Here is a 14,572-nt window from a genome sequence, read left to right on the forward strand (position 1 = left end):
TAATAAAAAAAAACCTATCTTGAGTTTCCATCGTACCCCAGGAATTTCGAGTTAGCATAACATAGATACCTGCACGATGTTTCTCGTGATAGTATTCGTGACAGCCGGGATACTGGATCAGCCCAGATGCTGGTCCCCACGAGCTGAGCAGGGGCATTCGGTGTACACACACAATGGGGATTTGCTCAGTTGTAAAGAATAAATTTGAGCTTTTTTTCCCCCCTGGAAAAATGGATGAACTGGAAAATCCTCCTACTGAGGGACACAAGCAGGCTCAGAAAGGCAATCGTCTGCTTTCCCCAGTGTGCAGAATCTGCGGTTTTTAAAACACAGACAGACATACCTGGAAGGCAAGAAAGCGGAGCGGGTGCTGCTTATTCGCAGAGAGGAAGTGGTTTTCGGGAGGCAGGGGGGACAAGAGAGCAGCTGGGGGTGAATATGAGCAAAGAACACAAGGCACACACGTGAAGGCGTCGTGGGAAGCCTCTGTTCTGTGCTACATCTTGGCCTTTAAGGCACAGAAGGGTGGGCAGGCAGGCAGGCAGGCCTAAGCATGGATTAGGCATTTGTCTCTCCACAGAGTGGGCTACCAAAGCCAGACAGGACCTGCGCCCATCTGGAGCCCTGCTGCAGAGACCAGGCGGTCCCACTCCGCGGGGAGGAAGCGGCAGGAGACAGCGCCTGCCTTTAGGTGCGCTATTTGCTATCTTATTATCTGGATTCACAAAAGAAAAATGCCACGTTAACCTAAATAGTGCAACATTAAAAGGCTCCCGAGGAGTCTGAAATTAACTGTGCTCTTGAAGACCTGCAATTAGGAAGTGGCGTGCCATGGCATACACAATGTTCTCCCCTGAAAGAAGGTTTTCCAGTGAGCTGCTTCTGAGTACAGGGAAGGACTCCCCGTCACTCGGCTGGGTCAGCGCTGCCACCTCGTGCATGCCTCCCAGTACTGCAGGCAGCCAGCACCTCAGACACCAACTGTCAGGGACATCCCTTGAGTGTAGGGCAGACATGCAACCCCATGGGAGCGTGACTTTGTTTGTTTGTTTTATGTGTATTTTGCCTGCATGTATATCTGTGCATTGCATGTACATTTGGTGCCCTCAATGACCAGGAGAGGGCTTTGAATCCCCCGGCCATGGGCTTACAGACAGCTGCGAGGTGCCGTGTGGGTGCTGGGAATTGAACCTGGGTCCTTTGGAAGAGCAGCCAGTGCTCTTAACTGCTGAGCATTGTCTCTATCCTTGGCAGCATGTTTATATAGAACTCAGGGTGTCTGGAGACTTTTGTTTGGTTTTATCGCCTGCTTAGTGGCTTCATTTCTGTTTCTGTGATAAATATACTGACAAAAAGCAACTTGCAGGAGAAAGGGGATTATTTCAGTTTGCAATTCCAGATCCGAGTCCGTGATTGTGGGGAAGTCAAGGCAGGAACTTCAAGTAGCGAGTCACATTGTGTCCACAGTGAAGAGCAGAGAGGAGTGAGTGCAGACACGCTCCCCGGCTTGCCTACTGTGCTCAGCCTGGTGTCTCCACTCCATCCGCCTAGAGAATGGTGCCTCCCACAGTGGGCTGGGTCTTCCCACATCAGTCAGTTAATCCCCAGACATGCCCACAAACCAACCCAATGTGGACAGCCCCTCACTGAGTCTCTCTTCCCAGGTGGTGTCAAGTTGACAATTCACGCTAACCACCAGGGCTGGTATAATGTGAAACAGCCAGTGTGAGCAATACGACTTCAGTTTCAACTGAATTGAAATAACACAATTTCAGCATTGATACTTGTATCATTTTTCTCATTGTTAACAAAACACTCAAAGAGCTTGAGGTCACACTGTCCGCAGTCAGGAAGCAGAGGAGAGGAATGCTGGCCCTCGGCTTGCTGTCCTGGCTCTGTTCTGTCTACGACCCATGTGGTACCCTCCACATTTAGGGTAGAGCCTCCTCCCTTGACTAACTCCAGCTGGAAACTCCTTCACAGACAGGTTCAAATGTTTGTCTCACCAGGGATTCCAGATCCTGTCAAGTTGACAGTATTCACCATCACAGTGTCCTCCCTCCCCCCTCCCTCCCTCCCTCCCTCCCTCCCTCCCTCCTTCCATCTTTCTTTTCTTTGCACAATTTCTGATTCTTTCCCCCAACTGCAGCTATCCAAGGTGTACATCACACTCAGGGAGTCCACGCTGTCGATGGCGTCTGCTGTACCTCCTTCACAAGGCGGCAGGGTGTTCCTGTTCCCACAGGAGCCTGTAGACCTCAGAACCTGTGTGGCCGTGTGTGGCCACTCTCCTGAGACGAGTCTGAGTGAAAGTGTGGGAGTCCACACGAGGCAGATCCTGCCCGTGTACCTTGGGCCCAGCTGCTTCCCCTCAACAGTGATTTTTAGGTTGGTCGAGTTATTGTGCAAGCCAGTGTTTGTTCTTCCACGGCCCATTGCGTAAGTGTACCAGCGTCTCCCTCCATTTCCTCCAGATGTGTGCCCGACCTCCCCCTATGATCTGTCTACCATGAGCACGCCTGCTGAAGCAAGTCTCTGTGGACGCATTTCCACTTCTCCTGGATGAGTGCCTGGAAGTCTCGGGGTCACTGGACCTTGGAGCAGAGGTAGTTTAAGGTCATCAAAAGCCACCAGCTCCCTAAGCGGTGCGAAGCTTCTGCCAGCTCATAGTGTGGCAGAGCTGGGGCTGGAGGGCCCTGCAGGAGAGTGGTGTGCCCACTGCGTACCTTAGTACTACCTGGCTCCCACCAGCCAGCCAGGCCTTCCCTAGGGCCTCAGCTACAGTCTGTCCGAAGACACCCGAGCCTCAGCGTGGGGTGGCAGAGGCTCGGTGCCTCTGGTTGCCTGTGGTGGTCCTCAGTCACCGCCCACATCTCTTCCAGCTCTTTTGTGTCTCTTCTTCTCCTGACACAGGGTCCCGGAGAGCAGCTGAGGTTGGCCTGGGATTCGCTTCCTGGGCCACACTGCCCTTCAACTGCCTTCCCGCCTCAGCCTTCCGAGTTTGGGGATAACAGGTGTGTGCCACCATGCCCGGCTACTTCCGGTTCTTCATTTATATTTACCTGTCCCTTCCTTTCTGCAGTGTGTGTCAAGTCCTAGGCCACATTTGGGGGTTGGTTTGACATAGGATCTCACCACGCAGCCCAGGCTGCCCTGGAACTTGTGGTCGTTCTGCCTCGGCTTCCTGAGTGAGGGGATTGCAGGTGAGGACCACCACGCCTGGTATTTATTGAGCTGTGGGAGTTATTTATTCACAGTTCAATCCCTATTAGATACCTGGCTTGTGGGCATTTTTGCTTTTTCTGATCTTGTCTATTCATTTTTTTAAAAATTGTGTGTGAAAAATTACACAACATAAAAATTACTACAGTAACTATTTGTGTGTGTGTGTGTGTGTGTGTGCAGGTACATGTGTGTGTGACAGTGTACATGAATGCGTGTGTGTGTGTGTGTGTGTGTGTGTGTACAGGTACATGTATATGTGTGAAGGTGCACACGAATGCATGTGTGTGTGTGTATACAGGTACATGTATGTGTGTGAAGGGGCACATGCCTGTGTGTGTATATATGCAGGTACATGTGTGTGTGACGATGCACACGAATGCATGTGTGTATGTGTGTGTGTGTATACAGGTACAGGTATGTGTGTAAAGGTACACATGCCTGTGTGTGTGTGTATATGCAAGTACATGTATATGTGTGAAGGTGCAATCACATGCTTGTGTGTTGTGTGTGATTGTGGAGGTCAGAGAGCCATCTCAGGTGTCATCCACAGGTGCTGCCCCTCTGGTTTCTTGAGACACGGCTTCTCGCTGTCTTGAACCTGCCAACTCGAGGGATGGCCTGCTTGCTTCTCCACAGTGGGCCCGGAAGCCCGCGCTCACCACCCTTGGTTCTCCCTTTGCGTTGACTGGGGACTGAACGGAGGCTCCTGTGTTTATAAGGACTTCGTTGGCCAGGCCGTCCGCAGCCTGACTGCAATTATCAAATATAACTTCGGTCATGTTGAGCAGGTGTACACATACATGGGGCTGTTGCACATGTTCTTGTGTGTGTGAAAGTGCACTCGTATGTGCATGTATGTGTGGAGGTTGGAGGTTGGCCTGCTAACCAGTGAGGCGCTGGGGTCCATCTTTGTCCAGCGATGGGCTGCTTCCACTCTGCTTGGCTTTCCCCCAGCGCTGAGATCTGTGTTCACACTTGTGCATCCAGCATCCCCCAGTGCCGAGATCTGTGTTCACACTTGTGCATCCAGCATCCCCCAGTGCTGAGATCTGTGCTCACGCTTGTGCATCCAGCATCCCCCAGTGCTGAGATCTGTGTTCACACTTGTGCATCCAGCATCCCCAGTGCTGAGATCTACGCTGTGCATCCAGCCTTGCGTCCCCTGCGCTCTTGCTCTAGTTCCCATGTTTGTATCTAAACTCTGAACCTGTTTCACAACCTCTGCCCCGCCCCACCCCAGCCTGGCAGCCAGCATTCCATTTCCTGCCTCTGCTGTTTGACTGTGCTAGCACGTCCACCCATCCTGTGCGGCTGTAACAGAAGCCCTGAGGCTGGATCATTTATAAAGAAGAAAAACTAACTTCTCTGAGACTGGAAGGTTCAAGGCCTGGTATTTTGCGAGGACCAGTTCTCTGCATCCAAGATGGTGCCTTGAATGTAGCATCTCTGTGTGGAAAAAGAGCAACAGAACCAAACTCCCTCGGTGAAGTCCTTGTGTGGTGGCCTTCATCTCTGTGTGGAGCCCTCACAACACCTCCCAAAGGCCACACATGCCTGTTCACTGTTCACTGCAGATTCATTCTCCAGCAGAATCTGGGTGTCTCAAGGAATGGACTCCTAATGGGGAAATTCCACAGAGTCTATCTGATAAGCAAAGGAATTTATTCAGGGTTAACTCAGAACAAGCATAAAGGAGTTGGTCACGGAATCCAGGAGGGGTGGGGCACAGTCCAACGCGGTTCTCTGGAGAACTCTGCCTTGATCCGCAGCACCAGCAACCAAGACCACAAGGTAACCAAGAGAGAGCAAGCACGTACTCAGGTCTTAAGGGGTCCACGCCTGGGGGAGCAGGGAGGGCAGCACCTAGCAGTTACCTGCTGCCGCACCAGGGGCCGTGCTTCAGGGAACAGACAACCACCCCTGTGGGCTCCCGTGTGTCTCCGTGACCAGCTTATTTCTCCTGGCTCTGTCCTAGGAGTTCATCCATGTGTTACAGGACAGGATCTCCTTCCTCTCCTGTGTCCAGGCCACAAGAGCATGTGTCTGTGGCTGGATGTGTGGCACTTCCTGCTCCAGCTCTTGGTAATGGTGCTGCATGGCTGCGGGTCCAGCGTGGACCCGCCCAGGCAGCATCCCACAGAGCCCTCGGCATTGCGGTCCCAACAGTGTCCCCGATTCCCACACCCGGCTTCGTTTCCTTCTCTTTGTTTATGTTCTTTCTGTTTCATTGTTTTATAGTACCTATCCTAGGGTGGGGTGGGGTGTGTGGTGTTATCGCCTGGGGGGTTTTCATGCCACAGGACACAGGCGGCAGCCAGTTCTCTTCTTCCATCCTTTCGTGATTCTGTGGCTGGAATTCCTGTCGTTGGTAATTAGCCTCTCAGTAGTGATTAATGGTGTTGAGCCTTTCCTCATGAGCTTGCTGACACTTGTGGGCCACTTTTGGAGACATCTGTTTTCAAGTTGGGTTATCTGAGGTTTAGATTCCCTGTGCCTGGATGGTCCCTCCTTAGCAGAGGGAGCCTCTGTGGGTCTTCCCCGCACTCGGTAAGGCACCTTTGTCCTCTGCTTGCTTTGAGCTGACGCTTTTGGCGTCAGGCCCGGGCCGAACATAACCTCCAAGTCATGCTGTTCTTCTACGCTCTCCTAAATCTTGTGTCGAGAGCTTCAGTGTACTTTGAATTCAGTTTGGTATACGGCTAATTCATTTTTATAAAAGAAGACTTGTTTATTTGCCGTGTGTATGTGTATGTGTCTGAGTGTATGCATGTGCACCACATGTATCCGGTACACATGGAGGCCGGAAGTGGGCACCGGATTCCTCGGAGCTGAGTTACAGATGGCTGTGACAATACCTGATGTGGGTGCCGGGAACTGAGCCCAGGTCCTCTGTAGGAGCAGCAAGTGCATGAACCACTGAGACATCTCGGCAGCTCCAGTCCCCCCCCACCCCACCCCCACTTCTTTCTCTCTGCCTGATTATTGTGTGTGTGTGTGTGAGTGTGTGTGTGTGTGTGTGTGTGTGTGTGTGTGTGTGTGAGTGTGTGTGTGTTTTCTTTTTTCCTTTTTAAAATTTAAGGTAGGCTCTCTCTATGTAGCCCAAACTGGCCTACATCTCACTATGTAGCCCGGGCTTAGCGGTGTTTTTAGTGAGTAGAAACCTGGTGTTTTGGTGGCTTGTTTTGTTGAGTTTGGATTTTTGTAGCTGGTGCCTAGAGTCGACCCGCTCAGACAGCAGGCCACAAACAAGCCCTTCTTTGTTTTCTTTTGGAAACTGTGTAGCTTCAGCATTTTCTCTTGGGTTTGTAAGCCCTTGTGCTAGCACCCGAGAGGGGGCTGAGAACTGGGTTTGTTTTTCCATGAGCATGTCTCTTGTAGACTACTGCTGGAGACTTCTCCGCCTTGCTGAGTGGTGGGTGAGTGCTACGTCATCCCTGTGGCCCCCAGAACTGTCGGGTTCTGCTGCTGCGGGGCTGCGGCCGCAGTTTCTGTTTTCTCTGGGACTTCATTGTTGAAGAGACAGTGATTCACAGAGGAGCACACCGACCTTCAGATGAAGCCAGAACCTAGGCCTGACCCACCTGGATCAGTGGCTGTATACGGCTGTATTTGACGTCTCAGCGTATCCATGTCACATGGGTCAGGCTCCACCTGAGTCAGTGACCTCAGTCCACCCACTTCCCTCCTCCTGGTGAGCGGGCCGTCCCAGTGAGAGAGCACCTCTCTCTACAGATCTGCCTCCATCACAGCTCGGAAGGATGAGCTGAGGTCTGTGCCGCAGAGCCGGGAACCTGCTGCGCTTCACCATGGCCCCACTCCCCACCAGACTTTCAGCGGAGGATGCTCAGGTCTCCCTGGGCCCCAAGACCCTCCCTGCACCTAGTATCTCTCAGTCCTGTCCCCCCCACACCTGTGCCTCAGGTGGCTCCCTCTTCACCTGTACTTGTGGCCACGCCCCTGTCAGCCACTGGAAACTGGGCCACCCCCGCGTCCCTGCCTGTGTTCGCGGTTCCGCACGGTCTGTGTGCCCCTGTTCCCTCACCTGCCCAATAGGCACTGAGCGTCTGCTTCAGCACCATCTCAAGGGTCCATGGAGCAGCATTCCCGTGGGGCTCACCGGGCAGTCACCACAGAGGCTGTCACGATGGAAGGACCATATGTGCGCTTACTGGGGGCTGTTCCAAGGGCTGCTCCACACCAACAGCAGTGGAGGAGCAGACGCATGATGTGTCGTTATGTACCTCCTGGAGCCTTCCCTCATCTGCATGGTGCAGCTCACCACAGCTGTGAGGTCCCCTGGCCTTAAGGTGGAATGACACCCTGTGAGACCATGTTCAGGAGGCCCCCTGGGCTTCTCCTGCCCATCTGCTGCGGCTGGTGTAGGTATCCCCATCCAAAGCATTCTTGGAGTCTTCTGACAGCTTCAGGCCCAGCTCTGAGATCCGACACTGATTACCGGGGTTAGGGCAGAAGCATCCTCAAAACAAAGAACTGCTGGCCAGACAAAGTGAGGCAGTGGCCAGAGCCTGCAGCGTCCTCCCAGATGAAACATTCTTACAAGTTAAGCATCCGGGAACTTGTAGCAGCTTTTGGTGGGCTCTGCTTGTGTGCCTATATTTAGTTAGTCGGAACCCAGCTCTGCCCACCAGTCGCCACCTCGTGCCCTGTAAATTCCGGCTTTGGTGTGCAGGGTGCATTAGAATTCCACGAGGAGAAAGCGACCACTGAAGTGCCTTGCCAGACTGGCTGGAGAGAGGACCCTGGTGCCTAAGGCTGCTTCCTGGAGCTAGCTGCCTGGCTTGACCAGTGACTGCAGATAGAGGGGACTCTTTCCTGCCATGGCCTCTGAGACACCACACTTCACCTGTGGACAGAGTTCATTCCTGTGGCAGTTTCCAGTTTCCAGACATGGAGACGACCCGTCATTTCAGAGCCCGCTGCTCCTGAAGCCCGGGAGAGATGTAAGGCTTCTCAGCCCCGCAGGCTTGCTCTATGAGAGCTGGCCCTAGGTTGGCACCAGAAGCCCTCTGAGAGCTTTGGGCGTGACACTTCCAGAGCTACAGAGCTTCTCTGTAGCGGATGGCTCCTGCTTGTCATCCCACGGCCTCAGAGAGCTTTGAGCTACAACACTTCTGAGAGTTGATTCAGCTCTCAGCCGGCATCCTGCGGCTACCAGGAGCTCAAACCTGCTGCATTTTAACCCAGGGTAGCACTTCGTTTTATCCCACTTACAGTTTATCCTGACTGATTATAAAACGTCTTCCATTTGTAATCTCTCTCTGCCTACTGCATTCTTGAGGAAGGGTGGGACAAGAACCCAGTTGGGGACAGGTTTTCTGCAACCGTTTCACTGCTGGAAAGCCAGCTGCAATGTCCCTGGGTCCTGGCTTGCCCCTCACAGTGGGCCCGGCTCCTCACAGTGGGCCCGGCTGTCTTGGGAAAGCTATCTTCTGTTTGAAGAGGGGCAACAGCTTTTCCTTGTGAGCCATCACGTGCTAGCCCCTGGGCTGGCACAGTGGCTCTTCTTCACCTTGGTTTGTGTCGGCGGCCGCAGGAGGGTGTGCCGTGGTGGGGGTTGCCGGGCTCCATCAGGAGTCCCTGAGCCAAGAGGCCCAAGGGGGCCGGAGCGCCTGCCATTTCCACAAGCTCCAGGTATTGCTGCTGGGTCAAGGGCTGCAGTTTGAGGACTGTGCTCTGGAGAAGTGAGTGTCAAACCAAAGTGGGCAGGGCTGAGGGAGTGGGGTGGGCAGGGCTGAGGAGTGGGGTGGCAGGGCTGAGGGAGTGGGGTGGGCAGGGCTGAGGAGTGGGGTGGGCAGGGCTGAGGGAGTGGGGTGGGCAGGCTGAGGGAGTGGGGTGGGCAGGGCTGAGGAGTGGGGTGGGCAGGGCTGAGGAGTGGGGTGGGCAGGGCTGAGGAGTGGGGTGGGCAGGGCTGAGGAGTGGGGTGGGCAGGGCTGAGGGAGTGGGGTGGGCAGGCTGAGGGAGTGGGGTGGGCAGGGCTGAGGGAGTGGGGTGGGCAGGGCTGAGGAGTGGGGTGGGCAGGGCTGAGGGAGTGGGGTGGGCAGGCTGAGGGAGTGGGGTGGGCAGGGCTGAGGGAGTGGGGTGGGCAGGGCTGAGGAGTGGGGTGGGCAGGGCTGAGGTGGGGCATGTGTGAGGTGACTGGATCCTGAGAGCACTAACCTTGAGGATAAATGGCTGCATTTGTGGGTTCACGGGGCTTGGGTTTGGAAGAAGAGGCTTTATTATAAACATTCTCTGGGGTGGGCTGTAGGGGTGTGGCTCAGTGATGGAGTGCTTATTTAGTATGTACCCAGTATGCTCCATACCAGCACCACAAGAAAACAAAAAAACACCCATGTGTCTGCTCTACCCCTATGCCCCTGTGCCCCTCCCCTTTTGGGCCAATGGGATTTGAGCAGCTTTGTACCCACAATGCTCCCTGTTGTGGTGTTTGGCCTCATCCCACTGACCACGAACTGAAAGCTTGGAAACCGTGAGCCCAGACAAACATGTCCTCCCGTAAGGTGACTTTCTTGGGTGCTTTTTACAGTGACAGAGAATGAACTAACAAAGCCATTAACTGTCCGAGTCTTGTCAGCTCAGCAACAAGCTTGTCTTGAGATGGCCCAGCTCAGAAGCCGGGAGCTACAGTGTTGGGACCTGTAATGTCTCCCCAAAGGTGTTGGTGTTGATGGCTTCACTCTTGCCCCTGGAGCTATGGGAGGTTGGGGATAGTTAATGGGTAGGGCCAGGTGGGAGGGGCCTCCTCATGACGGCTGTGTCCTTGAGGGGGGCACTGGGCCCATGACCCCTTACATGTCTCTCCTTATAGGCTGTCATGAGGCAGACTCCTGTCTTAGACATCACACCATGATGCTCTGCCTCGACACAGGCCCTAGCCAACCACAGACCACAGCTTACGACACCGTGGGTCCAAATAACCCTCCCCTTCTGTGTTTGTCTTTCATCAGAATTTCTTGTTTTTTTCCTTTTCTTTTTCTTTCTTTCTTTCTTTCTTTCTTTCTTTCTTTCTTTCTTTCTTTCTTTCTTTCTTTCTTTCTCTCTCTCTCTCTCTCTCTCTCTCTCTCTCTCTCTCTCTCTCTCTCTTTCTTTCTTTCTTTCTTTCTTCCAGGAATCCACCTGCCTCTGCCTCCCGAGTGCTGGGATTAAAGGCGTGCACCTCTACACCCGGCTCATTAAATTTTTTAATTCGTCTCTTACTTATGATTATGAGGCTTGTGTGTGCTCACATGTGCAGGGAACCACGGAGGTGACTTGGCCTAGCTGCCTGGGGAGGCATGCAGTCATAGATTTTTCGGGTTAGAGTCCATGGCTCCTGGGGCACGATGTGTCTTCCAGTTCCTGAGAGACAGATGCACTCCCTCAGGCAGTGAAGCGTTCAGGCCGCTTTGTGCCTCTCTGTAGTCGGGGAAGCATGGAAACTTGACGGGACAATTGGTCTCAGACATTAATCCTGGGGACCCTGTGTGACTTGTAAGCTTCACTGTAGCCAATGCTACAAGTGAATTGATCCTGGCAATCGCTATTGTATTCTGTTTCTGATAAAGATATAAAAAAAAATCTGATTGCTCTCGATAAAACTGCCACAGCCTTAGCCTCAGTTGTGCCGGGGGCCCCTCCGACCTGGCCTGATTCCATTTCTAGCGGCTGTTATCAGGTGACCCTGGCCCAGTAAGCAAGCACAGGTGTTTACACACGTGCACCACAGCATGCGTGTGGAGGTCAGAGGACAACGTTCAGGGGTGCACCACAGCATGCGTGTGGACAACATTCAGGGGCGCACCACAGCATGCATGTGGAGGTCGGAGGACAACATTCAGGGGCGCACCACAGCATGCATGTGGAGGTCGGAGGACAACATTCAGGGGCGTACCACAGCATGCGTGTGGAGGTCGGAGGACAACGTCCAGGGGCTGGCTCTCGCTTCCGTCTTGTTGAGGCAGGGCCTCTGTTGTTTCTGCCATGCTGCGTACTCCAGGATAACTGACCCTCTAGCTTCTGGATGCTTCTTCTGTGTCCGTCTCCAGTCTCAATGTTGGAATTGCTAGTCCTGTGGAAACACACCACCACATCTGCTTTTAGCCTTGAACGTGGTTTTCAGGGATCGGTCTCGGGTCCTCAGGCCTGTGTGGTATGGCAAGCGCATTTACCCTCCAAGCCATGGCACCCAGCCTTTCTTTTCTTTGTTTGAGACAGGGTCCCTCTGTGTAGCCCTGGCTGTCCTGGAGCTCACACTGTAGACCAGGCTGACCTTGAACTCCCAGAGATCAGCCTGCCTCTGCCCCCAGGACATTCCCAGTGCTGAGATTAAAGCTGTGTACGTGCCACACCATGGCCAGTTGGGCTTTGTTGAGACAGGGTCTCATTTTGTAGCCTAGCTTGATCTTGAATTTGTAATCCCCTCTCCTCAGCTCCCTGAGTGCTGGGGTTATACCGTACTGACTAGCCTTCCTTCCTTACATTTGATTTTCTTTGGTCTTGTGTCACGGTGTGGAAAACAGGTTGACCGGAAAGCCAATGTTGATTGTTTCCTCACACTCCAAGCCTCAGCACACATTCCTGGCACACCCACTGCTCACAACCCTCTCGGCCTACTTGCAGTGACTTCCTGAGAGCCCCCCCCCCTACTCACTCCTGCATCTGCCTTCCCAAACAGTAGCGGAGCCTGTCAATCACACGAAGGGTCTAGAGTGTCCCCTAGTCCCCCTCTTTAGCCAGTGAACCCACTCTCTGTGTGCTCCCGCCTCACTGGTGTGGACATTATGTGGACCTGGTTATAGTTTCTATTACTGCGATAAACACCATGGCCAAAAGTAACTTAGGAGAAAGGGTTTATTCGGCTCCATGACCCAGTCCATCACCAAAGGAAGTCAGAGCAGGAACTCCAGGCAGGGACCTAGAAGCAGGAATGAAAGCAGAAGCCGTGAAGGGGTGCTGCTTACAGGCTTGCTCCTCATGGTTTGTTCAGCCTGCTTTCTTATGGTCCCCAGGGCCACCTGTCCAAGAGTGGTACCACCCACAGTGGGCTGGGCCCTCCCATGGCAATCTATCAAGAAAATGCCCGACAGGCCAATCTTATGGAAGCATTTTCTCAGTGGAGAGTCCCTCTTCCCAAATGACACTAGTTAGTTAAAAGTTGTTATCAAAGCCGGGCGGTGGTGGCGCACGCCTTTAATCCCAGCACTCGGGAGGCAGAGCCAGGCGGATCTCTGTGAGTTCAAGGCCAGCCTGGGCTACCAAGTGAGTTCCAGGAAAGGCGCAAAGCTACACAGAGAAACCCTGTCTCAGAAAAAAAAAAAGTTGTTATCAAGTTGAAAACAACAACAACAAAACCAGCAATGCTTGTTTCTAGCCTTGGCCCTGGGTACCTGCTCTCACTGCCTGGCCTGTGTGTCCTCTGCATGTTCTGCCCTGACTCCGCCATCATGGCAGCTCTTCACGGAGACCTCGACTACCTGTGGAATCATTACCATCTTCTCTGTGTCCTCCTGTTTACAGCTGCCACTGTCCCTCCACATCACAGCATTTTATTTTTTATTTTATTTTTTTTTTTTGGTTTTTCGAGACAGGGTTTCTCTGTGTAGCTTTGCACCTTTCCTGGAGCTCACTTGGTAGCCCAGGCTGGCCTCGAACTCACAGAGATCCGCCTATCTCTGCCTCCCGAGTGCTGGGATTAAAGGCGTGCGCCACCACCGCCCGGCCACATCACAGCATTTTATCTATTGCTGTCCTGTCACTGGAGGGCAAACTCAAGAAGGACACGAGTTCTGTCCCCAGAATAGGAACTTAAAGACATCTGACCGAGTCAGAGGATGCCTCAGCAGGAAATGGACAAAGAGGAGTGAGAGCAGAACTGTGTCGAGTGACGACCGCTGTAACAGTTGAGTCACCCCAGTTCCTGCGTGGGTTTAGCTTCAGAGCTGGGCTATCAGCAGAGATGGCCTGCTCCAAGCCGGTGTGCTGACAGGGTGAGGCACACCCTGGGTGACAGGTCAGTATGTCCGGTCTCCAGGGGTGCTATCATGGGTTAGATTTGGGTGCCCAAATTCAGAGAAATACCAAGGACACAGTAAGAGGTCATGTCCCCCAAAGGGATTCCAGAAGGATCTGAAGCTGCCACTGCCTCTGGGATCTGGACTCTCAGAGGCAGGAGGACATATCCCACCATCTCATCTTGAGATAGCCTCACCTCTGCCTAAGGCAGTCTGTAGGGACATTCCTGGGGGCAGTACTCAGTTCCCTGCGAGGGGCTGGGTCTGCTCCAAGTCCAGGAGCCTAGTGGGTGGGCTGTCTCTGCACCAGGGCTTCAACAACTCTTGGGAGCCTGCACCTGTAGTTCCCTGTCCTCCTGGTACCCCTCGATCACAAGTGGGTGCTAATCTCCTGTGAAATTGGCTAGCTCAGTCTGGCCCTAAGGAAGTCAGGGAGTGTGTGTAAGGGTCTAGACAGCCATGCCGGGACTCTAGCGTTGTAGGGGCTGCTAGGGCAGGAGAGTGGCCCTGACTGGGCATTCTGGAATTCCTTGGCCTCTGAACTAGGTGAGGCAAACTCAGAGAGCCCGCCCCTTTTCATGAGGCCCCACCCACTATGGGTTCAGCCCATCCCCGGCAGACATCCTTCCTGCACTCTACAAGTGTCCCGCTCTCTACTTTGAAGGCGACTCCTCCTCCACCCCGAGGTCCAGCCCCTACCTCGGATTTTCAGCCCGCACCAACCAGAGGAGCCCCAGGCCGCCAGTAAGCCCCACCCTGAAGGCCCCACCGTTTCCCAGTCTTGCTTTGCCCTTGGCCGGGTCCCCACTGAGGAGTCCGCTGTCCCAGACATGGCTCGCGCTGCCGGACCTGAGCGGCGGCTGCTGGCCATCTACACTGGCGGCACCATCGGCATGAGGAGCGAGGGCGGCGGTGAGTCAGCGTACCCACGCCCTAGGCAGAATGGCCTCAGGGCTTGGCCCCCGGGAGCTCTAGGGCTCTCTCTTGCGAGGGGGGAGGGGGAGTCGCTTCCTCCGGTGGCTGGGAGTCTGCAGCCCGGACCCTGGAAAGGGTAAGGGGCATGGTAACTCTTCCTGACCTGAAGTGTCCTGAAGACACAAGGACACAAGGACAGAAGAGGGAGCTGGGAAGACTGCTCTGTTCTGTGCCCAGGGCGCTGGGAAGGATGCTGGAACATTCCACACCCTCTAGCCTGTGAAAGAACGCCCTTAGGGTGTGCTTGCTTCCTTAGGGGAGGGACACGGGCAGAGGTGCTTGCCTGCTCTCTCCCTGCAGAGTTAGTTTCCCCAAGGTAAGGGCCAAGCTGGACTGTCCTCAAGGAGCTTGGGCACTAGGGT

The 14,572-nt window shown here is 53.9% G+C and overlaps 1 protein-coding gene across 3 annotated transcripts in view; it reads left to right on the top strand.

Moving 5' to 3' along the window:
* The first annotated feature begins 4,792 nt into the window (after positions 1 to 4,792).
* Aspg (asparaginase) overlaps positions 4,793 to 14,572 on the top strand; it is a 32,196-nt gene continuing 22,416 nt past the window's right edge. Inside the window, exon 1 of one of the 3 annotated variants that reach the window (XM_037210881.1) lies at positions 4,793 to 5,016. Coding sequence is in view for 2 of the 3 variants with exons in the window: in XM_037210882.1 (XP_037066777.1) it covers positions 14,066 to 14,147 (82 nt within the window). In the remaining variant the exon portion in view is untranslated. Of the gene's footprint in view, positions 5,017 to 13,829; positions 14,148 to 14,572 lie in introns of those variants that run through there. The other 2 variants (XM_037210882.1, XM_028883715.2) reach the window with 2 other exon arrangements.

Source organism: Peromyscus leucopus, chromosome 14, assembly GCF_004664715.2.
Source record: "Peromyscus leucopus breed LL Stock chromosome 14, UCI_PerLeu_2.1, whole genome shotgun sequence".
In the NCBI taxonomy this organism is placed as follows: Eukaryota; Metazoa; Chordata; class Mammalia; order Rodentia; family Cricetidae; genus Peromyscus; species Peromyscus leucopus.